The 21,445-nt window shown below is 41.1% G+C and overlaps 1 protein-coding gene across 2 annotated transcripts in view; it reads left to right on the top strand.

The window, feature by feature from the left end:
* The window catches only part of ADAM23 (ADAM metallopeptidase domain 23), a 146,849-nt gene that overhangs the window by 18,435 nt on the left and 106,969 nt on the right, over positions 1–21,445 (top strand). For both annotated transcript variants that reach the window (XM_037166033.2, XM_037166032.2), the window contains exon 3: positions 17,397–17,473. In XM_037166033.2, the coding sequence (XP_037021928.1) occupies positions 17,397–17,473 (77 nt within the window). The remainder of the gene's footprint in view (positions 1–17,396; positions 17,474–21,445) is intronic.

The raw sequence follows: 21,445 nt of genomic DNA, 5'->3' as shown, positions 1-21,445 counted from the left end.
AAGAGTAGCTGGTTCCAAAAGTGGTTGGTGTGAGGTGATCTGGAGAAAAAGAGTTTTGAAAAATAGAGACCCAGAGGGGGGCGGGCCTAAGGAACACTTTCCATAGAGAAGCTGCTGGTGGGATTAGAGTGCCCTCTCATTTATTTACCCCAGAAAATCCTTGGCCGGACAGTTTCTGGAGGGGTAATTCTAAAAGAGTTTAGTGCTGAGAATCAGAGGGAAGCAATGTTACAATAGGTGAAAAAAACAGATGAGTAATTTGTTTTATGCTACTAATTGTATACAATTAGTAGTTACTCTACTGGATTTACATGGTCTAAGCATTCAGAGTTCATAAAGGAATAAAATGAAAAGTAAAAGGCTCTTTCTCATCCCTTCCCAAACTCGGTTAAATTTTTATTTTTAGTTCTTTTAACATTAAATATTTCATCTCTGCCTCATTTTTAGATCCATCAACCTAAGATATTATCTTGTCTGCCTGCAAAGAATTACGAAGTACATATCACACTATGTGGTGCTCTTTCCTTTCTTCCCCCACCTCCTGATTTTTTTCCTTGAACATTTAAAAATTTTTTGTAGTGTCAGTAAGAATTTTGCACTTAAAATGGACTTGGAGAGGGAGGGCTGAGGGTTAAAATTATGTGGTAAGTTGCTGTCTTCTGCCTTGGGAGAGAGAAGTAAAACTGGAGACTCAAGAAGGGTGGCTGAAACATAAGTACCTCCCTTTGATAAGTAGCTAAGAGCTCCTGCTCAGTGTGCAAGGCCTTGGAAGGTTGGTGATGAGGGATGGAGAGACATTCTGGGGAGTAAAACATTGTGGATGTCCTTCTCCATTATTTTTTAAAGGTAAGAAGGGGCTAGAGGATGAAGGGCCTGTTAGGCTTTTGTTCATCTAATGGGAAGTCACTCATGGGTTCTAAAAGAGGAAATAGCATGACTTGATTTATATTTGGCAAAGATCAGAGTTCTGGCAGCGGTATAGACCACGAGCTGCAGAGGGGCAAGAGTGGCAGCAAGGAGACTGGTTAGGAGGCACTCACAGGTGTCCAGCTGAGTCTGCATGGCCTTAGCAGGGTGGTAGCAGAGAAATTATGGGGAAGTTGTTGATTTGGGCTATATTTCAGAGGTAGAGCCTCCAAATTGTGGATGATTTGAGGGGGTGGGTGGGCTAGCAAAGGTTAGGAGATGTGGTAGACAGAATAATGCCCCCCCAAGGTGTTTACATCCTAATATTCAAAACCTATGAATAACGTTACCTTATGTGGTAAAAGGTGGTTATGATGACCCAATTGTATTGTGTTGAGGGGGTTCCCCGTGCCAACAAGCAATTCTTGGGACACTAGCAGGTGTCCAAAACTTAGCTCAGTTCTGGCACTGCTAGAGGTAGCATCCGATCCCACAGATGAAGGGGTCAGTCCTACAAGACTACCCACCCCATCCTTCAGATGCTGGTTGCAGGTCCAGGTGTTTACCTGTACTTTTAACTGACCGACTGTAAATACGAGGTTCCCTGGACCCACTCCTCATGTTTGATTAATTTGCTAGAATGGCTCATGGAACTCAGAGAAGCATTTATGTACTAGTTTATTGGTTTATTGTATAAAGGATATATAATGCAGGAACAACCAGATAGAAAAGATGCATAGGGCAAAGAGTGGAGAAAGGACACAGAGCTTCGATGCCCTACTCAGATGCACCTCTCTCCACATCCCTCCATGTGTTCGCCAACCTCGAAGTTCTCTGCGCCTCCTCCTTTTGTTTTTGTGGGGGCTTCATTACATCAGCACAATTGGTAAAATCATTGCCCATTGGTAGTTGATTGAACCTTGGGTCTCTCTCCTCTCCAGAGAGGCCAGGGGGTGGGACTGAACATTCCAACCTGTTATTCATTGTTGGTTCTTCTGGCAACCAGATTCCATCCTTAAGTGCTTTCCAAAAGTCATCTTGTTAGCATGGACCCAGTTGTGGTGGAAAGGGGCTTCTTGTGAATCATAAGATACCCCAGGAACCAAATATGACAAAAGATGCTCTTAATTGCTAAGAACCTTCTAAGGGTTTTGGTTGCTGTAAGCCAGGAATCTTGGATGAAGACCAAATATATATGAGACATATATACTTTGGTCATCTGAATGACTGCACAGAAATATTTCTTATAAATCACAATATTAACACGTGGCAAAAAGACTTTGTAGATGTGATTAATTTAAGTATCTCGAGATGGGGAGGCTATGCTGGAATATCTGGGTGGGCCCAACGTAATAATGAGAGTCCATGGAAGCGGCAGAGTCAGAGAAGGAGATATGATGGAAGCAGAGGTGGCAGTCATTTGGGGAAGGACCCGCAGGCCAGGAAATGCAGGCAGCCTCTAGGAGCTGGAAGAGAGAAGAGGACTTATTGGCCCTGGCGCATCTGGAAGAAATGGCCCTCCTGACACCTTAATATTAGATGGTAGATTTTAATGTTGGACTTTTGAACTCCAGACGTGTCAGATAATTGTTTGTGTTGTTTTAAGTCACAAAATTATTGAAATTTGTTAATAGTAGTAATTGTCAAGAATGACTACAAGGCTTTTTCCTGGGCAATGGTGCTGCTGTTTCCCAGTGTGAGAAAGGCTGGGAGAAGGTGGCGCCCGTGCTCCTCGGGCAGACAGCTGCTTCTCTGAGTGGAGATGGTGACGGGCGACTTGGAGGTGGTCGCAGGGGCAGGTTGGATGGAGTGAGATGGAAATGGGGGCTCCACCTGCATGGAAATGGTATTTAGAGGCCTGGCGTTTAGACCCACAGAAAAAGCGTATTATACTCGTCATAGAAGGACAGCTTATTAACTTCCAAACTGAGGCTGCGTACAGTTACTCACCCTCATTTCTTGCTGTTTAAATTACGGTTATTCTCTTTTGAGTCACCAAATGACATTTCAAAAGGTAATAAGCTGCCACTATGGGGAGTGGAAAAAAAAGCAACATTAAGCACTCTTAAAAAAACCCCAAATTTCTGGACTGTGTAGATAGTTGCAACATTTCTTTATTAGTTTTTCAAGAGTACATGTGAGTCATTTAATGGATTAACCCGATAGTTTAATTTGGGGGAGATTTCTATGGGTATACATTTTGAAGGATTTGCTTTTACAGCAGTGAAGAACATTTCACGTTTGACAGAACCAAACTCCCCTTTTCTGTGAGTGTCAGGGACTTCCTGCTGTTTTGTTTCAAGGGCTCTGGCAAGCCCTCAAAGTGAGCTGTGGAATGAAGGTTACATTTTTTGTAAAGGCAACACATCTGGAGGAATCTGTATGAATTTATGTATCTCCTGAACATATAGGTCAAGGGTTCTCAACCAGGGGCGGTTTTGCCCTCCCCAGGGGACATTTGACAACGTCTGGAGATATTTTTGGTTGTCACGCTGGAGACTGGATGCTGCTGGCATCTAGTGGGTAGAGGCCAGGGATGCTGGCAGCAAACGCCAGTGCACATGACCGCCTCTCCCAGGCCGGTGAACGCAGCCGAAGATGTTAGTAGTGCTGAGGTTGAGGAAGCCTGTTAATAAAGCTTATAAGCCTAGAGGTCAGGAAAATGGGAACTATTATCTTCTGTCCTGCAACATACATGCTGTTTCTCACATAAACCTGATTGAGCATGGAGCCAGCGGACTTCATCCTTTGCTACCCTGACTTAAATACTACAGTATTCTGGCAGAGTCCGTACTTTTTATTCTGCGATAGGCTGGCTAATTTGCTGTTAACTGGAATGGAGGGCAGAAAGAATTTGCTGAGGTCTTAATTTAAATGGCTTGCTCTTTATGGGGCTGAGATAAAACAATGTTAAATTTATTATAGTTGTATATTTTTGGAGCTAATGTTATATTGTATAAGCAGTTTTTATTTTGGATTATTTATCAAGTGTTACTAACATCATGCCCTCTCTAGTTATGACTCAGATTTTTACTTTTCGGCACTGTTACAATAGCATTGTGATTTAAAAAAAAATGTTGACGTCTCCTTTCTTGTCATTTGCTAATTGAAGTAGGAGCCCAAGGAACATCTGTAGGAATGAAGGGATTTGTATCTCTAGAATATTTTCATTCATAGATTTTGCATTATAAACTTTAATTTCTATATTGGTTAGAGATTTTGAGAAATCTACACTATTTGGATATGAGATATACCTTAGTTTCTGTGTCTTTAGATCAGGCCTCTAAGTTGATAGATAATTAGTAAATTAAAATCAGTAAATGTAGACTTTTAAAAATTCCTAAAATTAGATATATGACGCCCTGGCTGGCGTAGCTAGTGGATTGAGCACGGGCCTGTGAACCAGAGTATCGCGGTTCGATTCCCAGTCAGGGCACATGCCTGGGTTGCAGGCCAGTTCCCAGCAGGGGACTCACGAGAGGCAACCACACACTGATGTTTCTCTCCCACTCTTTCTCCTTCCCTTCCCCTCTCTCTAAAAATAAAAAATTTAAAAAAATAAAAAAAAATTAGATATATCACAATGTATGCCTAAAAGCAGGGACAAGTTTGAAAAAACAGTTAAGATGGTATGACTTCCAGAATATGGAAATAGACTAGAGAAATCAAAGACAACATTGTGTTGTGTTTTGTGTGTGTGTGTGTGTGTGTGTGTGTGTGTGTGTGTATCTCCGTGCATATATCCTACGTGGTTTGTTGGAGAACTGACATCTTCATTTACTCTGCATTCCTTTGGAATTTTAACACATATACAAGACGTGAAAATGATGCTTTTGGACTTGAATTGTTTTGGGGGAGTTTGTAGTGCATAATATACCTCTTTGGTTCCAAAGTGACACTGTTTTAATTGAAAATGTTATTTTAGAACCCAGTGAGTGGGTTATTTTATACTGACTTTACAGTTTTGCCTCCCCAATTATCTTCGTTTTCCCTTTTAAGCTATAGCTATTTCAGACAGTATGTTGTCTGCCGAATTTGAATTATAGTCTCCTCTTCTTTTACTAGAATTTTTGTATCTTCAATAGTCATTCATTTATTCACTCATTCATTTGTACACTTAATCATTCACTTACTTGTTCATTGTTTCTTAACCCACTTACTCAGTGAATGTTACCTAAAAGATATGTCTATATATGCCTTATGTCTAACTGCCTATTCCACATCTCCACTTGGATATGTAATGCGCATATCAAACCTCATAGATCCCGAATAGAAGTCTTGTTTTCCTACCACCACCTCCTTGACCTCCAATGTTCCTCATCCCATTGCTTGCATCTTCTGGTTAGTTCAGGCCCCACATTCGGGACTTTTCCTTGTCTCCTGTGTTTTATTCATAATCCGTATCTGATCTGTGAGCAACTCCTGTTGACTCAGCTGTTAATTATCTGCCCAGAATCTGACCACTTCTCGTCAGCTCCACTGTTGTTACCAAAGTCCAACCCACCTTCAACTCCTACCTGGATCACGGCAACAGTATCTTAACTGGACACTCTGCTTTTTCTCTTGGCCACCCCGACCTTTACTCTGTTTCAACACAATAGCCTGAGTGCACTTTGATAAGTGGAAGGCAGATCACATCACTTCTCAGCTCAAAGTCCTCAGCAACTTTTTATTTCATTAAGAGTAAAAAGGATTAACATTTCTTTACAGTGGCCTACAAGGTCCTACACAATTGACCCCTCATTGTTTCTCTAACTTCATCGCATAGGACACTCTCTTGGACTTACTCCACTTGATCCAAACCGGCCTTGACTGCTGTGCCTTAACATACGACTATGCTCCTGCTTCAGGGTTTTTGCAGCTAGCTGTTCCTTTTTCACTGGAGTTCTCTTTCTCTGGATATCCATGTGGCTTATTCCTTATTCTCCTGATCTTTGCTCAAATGTCACCTTTTCAGAGTTTTTCTCTCTCTATTCTATTTGATATTGTCATTTCTCTATACGATGCACTCCCTAACTACCTTTGCCTCTTACCTACTTTATTCTCTTCCATCTACAGCATTTATCACCATCTAACTGGCTTTATTTTTTATTTTTATTATTTTATTTTATTTTATTATTTTTCAAGTACAGTTTTCTGCCTTTTACTGACTGGCTTTAAATTTACTTGTTGATTGTATTACTCCCCTCTGCTGCTTGGAACATGGTAGAGAGAATAATAATTTGTTGATTGAATAAGTGATTTCATATCCGATGTAGTGAACAATGAGATAGCATATAAAATAGATGTATTCCAAAGTACTGTATTTATTTTTATATGCCTTTAATGTTCCATGCAATTTTGGGTTCTCATTTGTAAATAAAAATGGAGTTTTAATGAACCTTAAACATTCTGTGGAAATGGTGAGTCCATCATTTGCTTACCAAAATAGGCAGGATATTCTGTGTAAGAGTCAGTATTCTAAATGTTAGTTTTAAAATTGGTGACTATAGGGTGAGTGGTTGGTATTTCACAGAATTCTGTGGAAGCCGAATGTTGGAGAAAGTGAGGTCACAGCAGTATCATCTTGTCCACATCTAGCTTCGAGTACAGCATGTACGGCACGAGGTACTTGTTTTGAGTGAAGTTATGATACACGACAACTGGGAACCCCTATGTCCAGGGTCTGGCTTAACAGCACTCTTAGGAAGTCCGTCAGCTACTGCATGTGTGTACAGTGGGGAAATCCATTTTTGTCTTGGCCCCCAATTTGAGAGTTACTTTTCCCATCCAAAAAGGCAGAATGCAACCCACCCATGGTCATAGCTAAGGTCTAAATTCAGAGCAAAGGATGGATCCAGACACAGCTAAGAACCAGAATCCCCAGAAGTCTCTACCCTGTAGCCGCAGACAGAGGTGGGTCCCTGTGGACAGAAGGACACTCCACCCCAGTAACCCCCACCTTGTGGCACACATCTTGCGAAGGGTAATTAAGGGAAGCAAAGGCTTCTTAGGAATACCATTGTCAAATAGCTGTGTTTTTGCTATGGACAGATAAGCAGAGCCTGAAAATTTTCTTCAAATGGAAATAACAGCACTGGTATAGAGATCCTGACACAAACCAGTTCTGGACAAGAGCAGTGTAAGATTCACCCTCAGGATGAGTAGTATCAAGGTGTCTCAAGAATACTGGGGTGCATAGGTTCTTTTGCAGGGTAGTACTGGTGTGTTTCAGGGTTCTTAGGATATAATCCTGGCAGTGGAATTGCTGGGTCAAAAGGCATATTTATTTTTAGTTTCCTGAGAAAATTCCATACTGTTTTCCAACAAGCAAAGTATAACCAAAGACACTGAAATTGAGAACAGGCTGACAGTGACCAGAGGGGAGAGGGGAGGGAATTTTCAGGAGAAAAGAGGAAGGGTTTGTAAGTATAAAGGACACATGCACAATAACAAGGGGGAGTGGAAATGGGAGAGAGGTGGGGGGGGATGGGGGAGTGGGTTGGGATGGGGGTAAAAGGCAGAAAACTGTACTTGAACAACAATTAAAATAAAAAATAAATAAAAGTAAAACAAAAAAGATATCTCAAGAAAAGAGCGATCTGGCATAAACAGGTCTGCTTAGCCTCCCTTGGTTGTCCATTTTAAATAGTTTCTCAGTGAGGGAGAACTGGAAATTAATATTGGAATGGACTCGATCGCATATATGGTTTGCTGGATATAATAAGGCTCAACTGACTTGTGTCATTTCTGCATCATAAATCTCATTTCGTATTTCAGACTCGTTCCTTCTCGTCTACTTCTTAAGTGGTCATCATAAAGATCCAAGGGAAAGAACCTTCTTTTGCCCTCGATAGATAGATATTTGAGTTGTATCCACTGGGCTGTGGTGGCTGGGATTCCAGAGACTGTGGAGAGCAGACCAGGGGAGCCTCTGGGAGCGCTGCCTTATGGACGCTTTCTTCTTTCAAGCTAGTACTACCATTATATAAGCACATTTGAAAAAACTGTCTCGTAATGAGTCACAGACATTATGCATGGAGCTGGTGTCTTGTGCGTTCTAAAATGCGTATACCCTATTTCTCTGATTTAAATTATTTAGTGGACCTTCAGTGATTCTGGCTAGAAAGAAAAAATAGGTTCTCGCTTTATGACACGAGTGGCCGTGGAGAGAGAGGCACCCCTTGCAGTCATGCAGTTTGGCGAGGTGGGAATTGATGAGGAAAAGGAGCAAAGTGAATCACACCTCAGCCGCTAGATTAATGCATCAAATTAAATGTTACTATTCAGAAAGGCAGTAGAAAGGAACCGCTTCCATGGTAACTGTTGTCATAGTTGTATTTTTATCCGTCCTTCGGAAAATATAGGAAAGCGAAATAATAGAGCTATAGTGATACTTGTAGTACTTTGCACGTTTTCAAATGGCAGGAGCTCTGAAGGCTTATGATTTCAGCTCTCTTTGGAGGCAGCCCGGTCAGTTTAATATCCAGCAAGCATTAATCACCAGGGGTAAATTTATAAAAGATGGCTCGTGCCAATGTCCGAAGGTGCTTTGTCGGTGGAAGCGTATTGTTACAGAGTTCTCCTGGGTTGCAGTGATCACTCCGGAAGAAATTAATGTGACCCTTTAGGGCTAAAAAGACCTCCCCCTGTAATATTAGATACAACTTCTCTTCTTTGGTTGACTATGAGGAATTTAAAAGATGAATTTTTAGTATAGCTAACTTATGATTTATTCATTGGAATATCTGCTTGGATGATCAATGGCACTATTTTTTCTCTGCACAGTCCACCTTTTGTCTGTGTCAAACTTTGAGAGCACCTCAGACTGAGGGTAGTTAAGAGAAAAGAGGAAGATGAAACTGGTTTCTCTTTTAAACTGCCTTTTTATTTTTTTACTTTTATTTTTTGGAAAGAGCTCCTGTAAAAGATTTTGTCAGAAGCTAAAATATGACATGCTATCCTTTCTTCCTGTGTCATCAGATTAGATATTTGAATGTTGGCCAGACGTCTTTCAGAGTAAACGTTCTACCTTCTTGGGCTAGGTCGGCTCAGACAAGGTCAAACGGTGACCTGCCTCGCCCACGGAGATGCTGAGCCGTCTCTGGGCTGGGAGAAGAGTGAGTGCCGCTGATGTTTGGTGTTGTGTCTGTAATACCCGTCAAAGCAGCGATTTCAGCTTCCTGGTTTAAGGCTGAAAAATAGATTGATTAACAAAATACATTAGTATTTTGGGGGCTTTTGTTCACACGACCCCTTGATCTCGTGAAATGCTTCACTTTATAATTTAAACCGCCATGAGTTAATTCTCACCACAATCCAGAACATAGTTAATGGTCCAGAATTGAAGGCATCTGGTGTTTTTACTTCAAAAGCAAGTTCCTTAAGTCTCTATTTATTAGCTAACACTTAGAAACATTTTGAAATTTCATCCTGTTTGGCCCCAGAGTTATCTGAATTCTCTCCTTAAATGTGAAGACTTCTCCAGTAACGCTCTCCCTTGCTCTTTCCAGCCCTCAGCACTCTTACTCCTCTCATTTAAATGCACTTGTAACCCAGACCATGCACTCGTTAACATTAAATTGAGTAATTAATTGTGCTTAAATTGTATGTGGCATCTTTACAAATAATGTTTATTATTTTATTCTTTTAATCTTCACTAGAGGACACGTTCATTGATTTTAGAGAAAGGGGAAGGGAGGGAGTGGAAGAAAAGCATTCATGTGAGAGAGAAATGTCGGTCAGTTGCCTCTGACACGCGCTGCGACTGGGGACCGAACATGCAACCCAGGCATGTGCCCAGACCAGGAGTTGAACCCATGACCTTTTGGTTTACAGGATGATGCTCACCCACTGAGTGACATTGGCCAGGGCACAGATAATATTTGTTATTATTATTAAATTGAGGTATTGAATTTCCTACTCTTTGTCCTTTCTCATCTCCTTTCCTTAACCAGATTATACACTTTTCGATATCAATACCAATTCTTCTGTATCTTCACATTTGCCACCAAATTTTACACAGGTTAGGGATTCAGTGCCAGTTTGTTACTGGGTTAACCAATAATCCTGTCATGCCAGAAGGAGATGGTGATGACGGCATTGTCTCCCACAAACTACCTATTTAAATACATCTTGAGAAGAATGTTCAGCAAATTACCTTAATTTGCAAAATCGCCTTCATCTAACACGTTCAGCAAATTACCTTAATTTGCAAAATCGCCTTCATCTAACATTTGCAGCTGTTCCACTTCTCAGGAAAATGATTCATATTATTTTAAAGACATGACGACTTGAACAAGGTCAAAGCATAATACCTGATGGTAATTAGCAATAAAAAATATAAAATTTGCAAATTTTACAGAGGATAAATGCACATTGGATTTTCTAGAAGGTGATCAGCTATATTGGAAAAGAACTTTTAAGGCGGAGCTGGCTGATAACCTTTTCAAATGTTAATAGAGTTCTTTTCTTTTTTCCCCTTCCCCCCTTTTTTCTTTCTTTTTCCTTCTACTTTACCCCCTCGACCCCATTCCTAAATTATTGAGCTCTTTCTACGCGGCCAACATTTTCCAGAAGCTTCTGTTTCATTATTATATAATTTAATCCCCACACCCATCCTGTTGGTAAGCTGCTATTATATATATTCAATGGTAAGCTGCTATTATATATATAAAACCTCAAACATTGAGGTTTTAGGATTTCTGGCATAAACTTGACATTTTTTTCTCACTGAACTGAAGCAAACACCTCATCTTTCTTCCTTCGATGTGTGACCTTGGACAAAAACATTATTTAACCTCTCTGAGCCCTGGGAAAATTCTTTTAAAAATAAAAGAGTAATAACCATATTTATCCAACTTACCTTCATGGGGTGATATATTATTCTGCATAACTGAGATAGTTAAAACACAAGAAATATAGCGCATTATTATTTTTATCATGTGGGAGTCCTGATCACATTGGTGATTACCCATCTGCAAATTTAGAATAAAGGATTAGAACCAGATTGTAATGAAAAATAGTCTATTGATGTTCTCTTTTGGACTTTAAAACCCCTAAGATATATTTATGTATTTGAGTTTTTGTATTATCCAGAAAAAAGACCCACAGGTTGAACTTTGATGTTTTCCCAGCTCATTTGGCATAGACCCAAATTCGTCATTTACAGAAAGGTCTATGTGATCTAAAGAAAGTGACACATTTTCCTCAAACTTACTTCAGTTTAAACTGGACAGTGTGTTTCCTGTTGGAATGGAACTATTTGGGTCACCAGGTTCTATGTCCCCTGTTTTCGTATGAAGAAGAGAACATACCGTGCGACCCAGTGGATGCAGGGCTCTCCGATCTTCTTTCTTCAGCAGCTCTGCCTTTGAAACCAGGCAGGCTCCTCCCAGTGTCTGATTAGCTGGTTCTCTTCCCTCTTAGTGGGTGAATTTCCAAACCTGTCTTCTCTGAAACACCACACAATGTCCTGAATCTCAGAAGAAGGTGGTGTTTGAGATTCTAGAAACTTCCCCCACTGTGTTTGAAGAAAAAGGAGTTTGAAGAAAAACTCCTGAAGCATCTACTGAAAAATCATGAAGGATAGGAGAAAAAAACCATAAACAAACAAGTAAAGGGAGGGAGAAATACTTCCTGAGAAGGTTATTGTATATATGTACACATACACGTGGGCACGCACAATCACAACATATATATTTGATATATTTTTAATTATACTTTATTGTTTATTATAGTCATCCTGATTTTCCCCCCTTTTCCCCACTCCCTCAAGCCATCCCCACACTGTTGTCCATGTCCAGGGACCATGCATATATATTCTTTGGTTAATCCCTTTACCTTTTTTTATCCCTTCTCTCCAACCCTCCTCCCCTCTGACAGCCGTCAGTATGTTCCATGCTTCTATGCCTCTGATTCTGTTTTTCTCACTAGCTTATTTTGTTCATTAGATTCCATATATAAGTAAGATCATATGGTATTTGTCTTTTCTGACTGGCTTATTTCACTTAGCACAATAGTCTTCAGGTCCATCCATGCTGTTACAAAAGGTAAGAGTTCCTTCTTTTTTTTTTTACTACTGCATAGTATTTCGTTGTGTAAACATACCACAGGTTTTTTTATCCATTCATCTACTGATGAGCACTTATTCCATTTACTATAGCCAAGATCTATATGTTTGATACTTTCCTGAACATAGAATAGGCAATATTATTAAAGCAATAAGGGAATTAAAAACAGGAAAAATCACCTATAGTCTCACTAGTAATCAGCTATTTAGTGTTTTACTTTTTCCACGATTCCTTTCAGTGGGGGAGACAGTTTTATTAGTCCTGGCTTCTAACCTTTCAGCATGTTTGCTCTCTCTAGCACCTCCCTTCCTAGAAGTCCACAGGCCTCTTCTTTAGGAAGCTGAGCTTGAAGCTTCCCACTGGTGTCTGCGCAGACCTGCTTGGTAGTTCCCAGGGCTTCTGCCTCCATTTGAAAGCATTTTCTCTTCTTACTCACATGTCACTCTGGATACATTTCCTCTGTTACTTCAAGACTGTCTCCTCAAGAGCAGGGAAACTCCTCCCACATTTTTCTCTGGTTCCCACACCATGTACTAAACTAAAATACATGCTCAGAGGATGTTGTGATTGAGAATATACCTCAAGTCCGGTTGCTCACTTTCGACTGAATTATGAAATTCAGTCTCATAACATTTTCTGAAATCTGGGAAAGTAAACTTTTCATCTTCCATGTTTAGTTCCAGTTATATGCCTACTTCATATAACTCACAAAATAGAACTCACAAATCCTTGCCAAGTAGTAAAGAAGACTGATTGAGCACTTGTTATGTGTGAAACATTTTTGCATGAAAATGTATATATCCTGGGAGTGCCTGCTTTTTATTTTTATATGTAATCACGTTTTTCTCTTGTTTCTATCACCATGTTAAATTAACTGTTCTAGAATATAAGTCTCAAGAAAACATAACTGTGTCTGTTCAGCTTATATAATATACCTTATGCAAAGCTGAACACAATGATTGCTTCATATCGTAGCGTTGATTCATAAAATGCAAAGCCAGTCTTCGCTGAGGACCCTAACCGTCTCCTAAACTTGTTTAATAAGATACCATTAGGTGCCGTCTATTCGAAGGAAAATACAGTAACAAAAGCACGTTGTTAAGATGTGTAAATTGTTCTTTCAGTGAAGGAGGTTTGTGTATATAATTGAGTTTAGTTGTTTTTGTTTATAGAGCTCCTGTAATTTCCCTGTGCCAGATTCTGAGTCAAAGGAAAAATATCGGAGTGTTTAGGCAACAGCTGTTCTCAGTCCTTCAGGGTGGTAATTCTGAGCCCAGGGCTGTGCTTATTCTTTTCGTGAAATGACTCTTTGACGATAAAACTCTGCATTCTTCCCAGTTCTGTTTCAGTGACTGTCCTTGTAAAAACAAGTGTTAATCATCAAGTGTGTCTAACAGGTATCTGGAAAGAGAAAATGACTCATTATGACCTTATGTGTGTTCATGAACTCATCTCTCAAGTATTCCTGTGGTCTGACTTTGTATTACTGAACACACTCCAAACCTTGATGCAGAGTTCCTTCTTTGTAAAAGACTCAAGGTAGGCTTTGTATTTCATTGAGTGTCAGTGATGCTGGTCAGCGAATCACTCTGCAATATTTAATGAACCATAAGTGTTGTGGCCGTATATTATACAATTTTCTGCTCATCTTGGCCATCCTTCCAATTTTTCTATCATTTGGAAGAAGTAGGTTAATAAGAATAAAAGCGAATAATATCCAAAAATGTAATTTGTAAAACAACAATGATGAGGACTCATTTTGCCTGATTTGAAAACATATTTAAAAGTGACAGTTATCAAAACTGTATAATACTTTGTTGAAGAAAAGTGATCAATTGATGTAGAATAATCGAGATTCGAGAAGTTAAAAGCCATCTCAGGATATGACAGAGTCAACAGCACAGAATAACAAGGAAAAGTAACATTTGTTAGGTCTTTATTTGGGTGTAGAGAGGAATCGGTACTCTGCATACAGATGCAGACCGCACAGCAATGGGAAGAGAAACAGAATGTAGGGGGATAACCCATACCACTGAACTGAAATTACTTAACATGGATACAGGTATAGTAGATGAATATACTAATTCCATTTGATGTTCCTACAAGGAAAATTGGTGCTTGAGGAAATATGAAATCACTTTATAGGGAAATGTGCTGCCTCTTAGCATTAAATTAAAAAGTTACAACATTCGTACTGATACATGTGATAAAATCAGATTTTTCCCCTTGTGGAGAAACAGGAAGGTGGTCGATGACACTGTGATTGTTTCAGTTGTGGGCAGTGATCCGTCAGTAGGTTTGAGTCACAGTGTTGTCCTGGATGGTGAGGATGGCAGTGATGATAGTGGCATGTGCCTGGCACTGTGTTGAGGATATGGGGGCACATGGAGAGGAAAGCGTGCCGCCTTGGCCACAGGCATGTATATGTAGGTGAGCGGTCCTGTCACTGAGCATGTCACACAAAGCCCCACAGTCTCCCGCCCACTTCTTTTTAGATTCATTGCTTGATGTTACCTTTAAAAGCCATTTCCCTACAGGCTACATTCTATTTTAAACATTAAAAGTTTTCTTCTGTATTTATTTTTTACTCAGTTTTTGTGAATGTTCCCAGCCCCCACCCCCTGCCCCGTGCCCTGAATGTGTTTTCTACTCCTGCCAGATGGATTCTTACGCATCTGTTGGAATTTTGTTCAGATCACATCTTTCGATGACCCTTAGTCCCTGTGACCCCTTAGACATAACTCTGAGGCTGGCAGCGTCCCCAGCTTCCCTGGAGCCTGATGTTCCTTGAGCAAGAGGCCACATCCTAACCATCTTTACGCGCAGAGTGGGACTTAATGCGTGTGTGGCACAAGTGACTGAAAAACACAGTGGAAGAATCTCAGTATTCATAGTATTTTCTCGCTGCTCCGTAAATCTGCCAAACTCAACCTGTCACATTGGCTCTGTATAAACTTACGCAGCAATGATCAAACTGTCCAACTCCCAGCAATCCTATGAAGTGGGATAAGCTGTCAGTACTAGGCTGTTTCGTCTTGCGCCGGGATTTTGTTGGGGTGTGCACTTGTCTCATTGCTTATTTGCTGTAAAATGAGACTTTTGCTGGGCCACTGGCTTTTCTTAGTATTTGTAAAGATGCTCAAGGAGGTACATTTATCACCACTTTTAGGCTGGGCTCTTATTAATGAACTCTTCTCTATCATTTAATATTCCTAAGAGAAAATATGTCTGTGGACCTATTTTATTCTCAGGAAGTAAGGTTTTGGGGTTTTTTAAAAACTTTTGGGACCCAGAGCTGAAAAATTTCCCCTCGTAGAAATAATTCATCAATATAAAAATACTCATGCAAAAATTAATGTTTCAAGACACAGAATCAGTTCAGATTAAAGACTGTGCGTGACCCGCATATCAGGGAGAGGGAGGTTCTTCTGCGGATGATGGAGACCGGACTTGACCAGACAGATGTGTCTTCCCCATGCAGCTTTCTGGGCGTGGGACACCCAGATCAAGTACGATGGCCCTGTTCTGCATGGCTGTTGGCGTTTGGCGTTGTGTCACCTGGTGTTAGGGACTGAGGTGCCTTGTCATTGCTTTGTGTTTAGCATTTGTTCAAAAGTGATGCGGATGAACTTGATTTATTGACAGTTATGGAATGACTCTCTCACCAGCACTTATGCTTGACAAGAAGTCATGGTTTATAGTATGTTATAGGTTTGGCACCACAGAAGTCTTGACAATAAGCATTTGCTTAATTAATTGGAAGTTCATATGTTTTGGGGAAAGGCCATTAGTCTACAACTGCTTGCCAGATGCTTGTGATGTGAGCCGTGGAGCTCGCTGTCCGGGGCCGGGGCCGGGGCCAGGGCCACGCCCAAATGGGAAGTGTTCCTGCCAGTGGAGGGAGGGGCAAATAAAGTTTGCCCCGAAGCCCTGAGGAAGAGTTCACTTTCATTTAAGCTTGTGAAGAAGAGTTTCCTTGAAGTAATGCTGTGGGCTTGCCCTTAAAAGATGAGTAGGGCCTCAGTTGGGGAGAAAGTGAGAGTGGAAAGAGCCTGCTGTGTGCATGTGCGGCTTCCCCAGTGTTGTGGCCAGTGTTGTGTTTTGGGAAGGGAGCCTGGAGGAAGGATGTTCGTGAGCAAGGGGGTGGGGAGAAGGGTGTGAATGTTGCATCCATCCTTGCCCCTTCCCCCCTCCCCATAGGAGAACAAAGGAGAGTTTTGTATTGGATAATACTTGGACAAAACTTCATTGATTTGCCTTGGATGGTTGCCCGTTGGTTGGAGTGTTGCCCACGAACCTAGAGGTCATGGAGGTGGTTCCTGGTCAGGGCACAGTGGTGCTGCTCTCTCACACTGATACTTCTCTCTCTGTACCTCCCTTCTCCTCCCTCTAAAATCAATAAACATGTCCTTGGGTGATGATAAAAAAGATCCATTGATGTGTTAATTTACATTATTCAAAATGATTCTATGAACTATACTAATCTTGAATGTGTACACATAATACTAATGTGTAACACCTAGTACACATGGTTTGTGTGTAGATGAGATTATCTTTGTATTTTGAATTAAGGCACAGTAGTGATAACTTTTGTAAATGTGTGACTTTCACACACATTTTACCTCATCTTAGCTGAAAGGCTGAGAAGCGGTGGGGTATACATGGGTGTCTTTTAAAGGGGGACATAAACTCTCAGTCGTCACAGAGGGCCTGGTTCTAAGTGCTCCTGAAGTTAAAAGGTTGTGCTATCCCATTTTACTGTAACGTTCTGCTGATACATCATTTAGGGAAAGTTCCAATTCCTGATGAAGAGCAGAGAGCTGACATGATTTTTCACTTAGGTGTGCAGAAAGAATTGGTTAGCTTTGTGCACAAAATAAGCTGAAGCCAAGCTTTAATTAGTCGGACTTTTGCACAATTCATCATGGTCACTTTGTAAGTCCAGCTGAATATACTCTTGATTTCCATCACGATGTGTTCATTTTAAAGGACTCTCTGAGTTTCTTGCTGCACAGATATTCAGGACTTCCGAGTACAACTGTGACAATGCACCAGACTCTTTTTAAAGAAGAATGAGCCCTAGCTGGTGTGGCTCAGTGGATTGAGTGCTGGCCTACAAACCAAAGGATTGCCAGTTTGATTCCCAGTCAGGGCACATGCCTGGGTTGCAGGCTAGTTCCAAGCAGGGGACGCATAAGAGGCAACCATACATTGATATTTCTCTCCCTCTCTTTCTTCCTCCTTTCCCTTCTGTCTAAAAATAAATGTATATAACATCTTTAATAAACACAAACAGAAGAATGAATTGTTACATAAGGGTTTGTAAAGAAGTAAGTCAATCCATAAAAAAGTTCTTACTAAATATTCTTGATATTGATGTATCAGCTTTGAAGGCAGGAAAGTAAGCTAAGGACTTTTTTTGTCTTTTTGGCTCCCTAGGCTGTCCATCTGGCCCAGGCAAGCTTCCAGATTGAAGCTTTTGGCTCCAGATTTATTCTTGACCTCACACTGAACAAGTAAGTATTTAGTCATAATCCTGTTAAGCAAGTGTAATAAAACTTCACTTCATGAGAAGGATTTAGTCAAAATAATGTCTGTTGTTGAAGTTGATTTTGTGCTGTATAGCACCTAAAGAAAAACATGCAAGTCTGAAGTTCATGTTTTTTTCCTATTCTGGAAAGAAAAAACAAACATTTGACTCGTGAAATATCTCAAATATAGTACTTGGATATTATGATGTAAGTGAAATAAATGCTTGAAGTAATATTTATAGTTAATTAAATGTTAACTATAAAATCATTACTATCTTGTATATAGGAGGCAGGATAAATGACCAACTCCAGTATGATTAGACTTCAGTCTCAAAATTTCTTCTCTTATCCTTGCTTTAGGCAGTTCTCCTACTGTATCACAATTCTAAAGGAAGAAAGAAAATGATGGCCTGTAAATACTTTGAGAAGCTTCTTTGCTGTGCTGTCATGCAGGTCTTTTAGAAATTTTGGCCCTGATACAAATCTGCCTGACTTTTCTCGGAACATGTGTTTATGCTGATATTCAAATGCAGTTTTCTGAGTTGGAACCCATTGTGCAGGTGCCTTTGTACAAAGCATGGGCAAGAGCTGATGATAAAGGCAGGCTCGTCAACCTCTCACGGAGTTAGCAGTGAACTTTACTTGGTGAAAGGGATTTCTTGTGTGGGTTTCTTTAGTTCAAGAGGCTTTCATCAGCATTGTAAACTCTCATCAGCATTTTGACCGGGACTTCATCTTTGCCAGAAAAATACCAGGTGGTGCCATCAGACACTATAATGTAGATGACCACAATCAATAATCTGAGAAATCGTCAAGGGTTCTAAAGAAGAACTATTAAATTTCCTGTATGCCAAATTCTGTGAACTCTGCAGGAAAAAAATGTAGAGTCAGCTTGGGTGCTCCTTGCTCAAGTGTTATTGCAGCTTTAAGTCGGAATGAATCAGCAGAACTCAGAACTTCCTTTGTGAGAAGTACTGCAGGTTTTTCTTTCTGGGTCTGCTGAGCGTTGGTTGAGTTCCTTTTTGCCAGGCTGTGTCAGCACTGCGCCCATCTAAGAGATTTGTCTTGCCAAATCTTAGACTATGTTGAGAAGTTAGCTATGGCTAAATTTAGTGTTTAGGTCCTCTGTCCCATTAACTCTTACTGCAGTGGATACTGTCATTCCAGACTGCAGTGTGGTAGCAACCAACATTGCTATGTGTTGGTTGAGGCTGATGGCCACAGCAGAGCCTCCCAAACAAATGACCGAGAAAGGGTCCTATGGGACGTCCAGGGTAGTTAGAAGTCTGGAAACACATCAGAAAGTTATTTACCACTAATATTTAATGTGCAAAGGAATCAACTTAAGCACCTGCTGTGAGCAATCCTTGCCTTTAGGAGCTTATAGTTTAGTTGGGGGAGGCCATCAGATTAACATGTAATTTTTAATGAGTGAAATTTGTTGTGTTAGAGATAAACATGCACCAAATAGAGGCAGCTCTCCAGGCTGGGGAAGTATGAAAAGGCATCTTGGAAAGGTGAGGCTTGAGATAAATCTTACAGGACCAGTGTCAGTGAGGAAGGGAAGTCTTGGGGATGGGTGAGGGGGGAGCAGAGAAAGAGAGGGAGTGAGGATGAATGAATACAGAGAATTATTTGCTCGAGGAGATAGTGCGTGCCAAGGAGGCAGGGCCATGTAGCTCTGTGGCTGTTAAGGGAGCATTCGGCTTTTTGCTGAACTTCGTGGTAAATTACAAGGTTGGGGCAGAGGGAGATGAGTCAGGAGAGGTAGGCCTAGAGACAGCTCAAGTCCTGGAAGATCTTGTATATCATGCTCAAGTGCTTGCCCATTATTTCCTAGACTGTGAAAAGTGGAGTAAGGGGAATAAACAGAAGTTCAATTCTCAGGAAGTGTAGAGAGGCACAGAAAGGAAATGCTTTCAAGAAATCTTCAGGTGATAAAAACCATTAAGTTTCCTTGGATGCGGATGACAAGGCATAAGGAAGAGTTAAAGTTAATAGATGCCTTGGTTGGATGCTGGGTGGATGGTGGGATCCAGCTGAAATGGGTAGCATAGGGAACAAACAGGTTAAATGGTAAACATAAAAGAATGTGAAATCAGGACATAATTGATTTGAGGGGTTTGGGGACACCGTGTCTAGGAGGTGGGTGGCTATAACAGTCTGGAGCTCAAGAAGACCCGGGGGTTGGAGAGAACAGAGTTGAGAGTCATTTCCATGTAAGTGTTAATGGAAAACATGGATGTGAGAGATTGTCCAGGGAGGGTGGGTAGAATAGGGAGAACATAAGCTGGGAAGATAGCTATGTGTTGAGGAGAGGAAGAGGAGCCCACGAAGCGACAGAGGGTGAGTGGGATCTACAGCATCACCTGCAGTAGAATGATCTAGGGAGATAAGGAGTGAAGACTTCCCTTCGGTTTTGCCAATTAAGCAGTCAGTGCTGGTCTGAAGGCAGCAGTTTCAGTGAAGCTCTGGGGGCAGAAGCCAGGTGACAGTGGGCTGGGAGTGAATGAGAGAAGGTGATGTGCAGACAGCAAGTGCTGATCGGGGAGGTTTGAGAAGGAGAGAGAACCAGAGTAGTGGCTAAAGGAAGGCCCTGGGGTCAAGGGAGGGGCCTTTTAGGGATAACAGCGCAAGATGATAGGCTGAGAGATGGAGCTGAGAAGAGTGAGAGGTGAAGATACAGAATAGAGAGACTTTATGGAGCAAGATCTGGGCGAAGACAGAAGGGAGTGAGATCAGGCAGAATTTATTGGTAGTTCTGAACCAGAAAAGACAGTTCATTCTCATCTTGTGTGAAGATATTATTGCGTGTGCAGGTAAAGATTACTTTGCAGGTGAAGGGATGGAGTTCAGGAAACACATCTCAGAAGATTTTTTTCTGCTTGGAAATGGCGTTATCTGCCATAGGGATTGGGATGAAGAGGGACGGTATGTTGGGGCTTGAGGAAAGTCATGAAAGTCCAGGTTAATTGCTGAGAGGAATGGGTGGGGAAGCTCACCAAGGTCATGCTAAATTTATGAGCAGCCTTCATTAGAAATCACGTGTTATGCATTAGTCTGGCATCATTATTCCCAATGGTAGACTTTTAAAATGTATTTATTATTATTTATTACTGCAGTTTATGAGGGAAGGCGGGGAAATTGTAGCATGGATCAGGGTTCAGTGGAAAACTGTGGAGGCGGACCTCTCTGAATACTGGTGAATAACTTGGGTAGATAAATATCAGGATGCATTCTGGGTAAGAAAGGAGATGAGGTCAGGAGGAGGCTGATAGACTGGGAGAAAGTGGAGGCCTTGCAGGGGAAAGTGGGTGCAGTGGGAGGGAGGCCGTGGGAGCTCTCATCTTGTGATATATCCCCTGTGCAGATTTCCGAACCATCTGCAGACAACGTGAGTGTGTAATGATGGCCTGGAGCCAGGGGAATTATACTTTGTAAGCATACGTGACATGAGTTGGCCAGCGTGGGTCTCTAGTTTAAATAACTTTCAATGGCCGGGATTAACGGAAAAGTCTGATCCATGTTAGAATAAACTTAATGAGCCAAGAGAATTTTAAATCAGTCACAGAGGAACCAAAAGAGCTTCTGAGGAAAGAGAAACCTCATTCCCATTATAGGGTGGTCATTGCCACACTATTTATAACAATTTAAAATTGTTAGAGGAGGGAAAAGGCAAAATGTATATAATAAGTATGTGGGCTCAGTGGAGGAGTGAAAGCATAAAGATGTTAACACCAACTAATCGAAGGGGTGGCCATAGAATGTAGATGGTTAATGACTCTACCAGGCCTGGATTGCCAGCTTTTGAAGATTACTGTGATATGAGTTCCCTCGAGAAGAGCCTTTTTGACTCTGTGCTGTCCTAGATTGAACGAGTGAGCCCTCGGCTTGCTGAGGCATCTCATGGCAGAGGTGTGTCTTTTATTTATTTGTTCAGCAAATGTCGAGTGAACA

This window comes from Artibeus jamaicensis, unplaced genomic scaffold, assembly GCF_021234435.1.
Source record: "Artibeus jamaicensis isolate MK-2021 breed Jamaican fruit bat unplaced genomic scaffold, CSHL_Jam_final contig_1015, whole genome shotgun sequence".
Lineage (NCBI taxonomy): Eukaryota > Metazoa > Chordata > Mammalia > Chiroptera > Phyllostomidae > Artibeus > Artibeus jamaicensis.
This window is presented reverse-complemented; position numbering and strand designations above follow the sequence as displayed.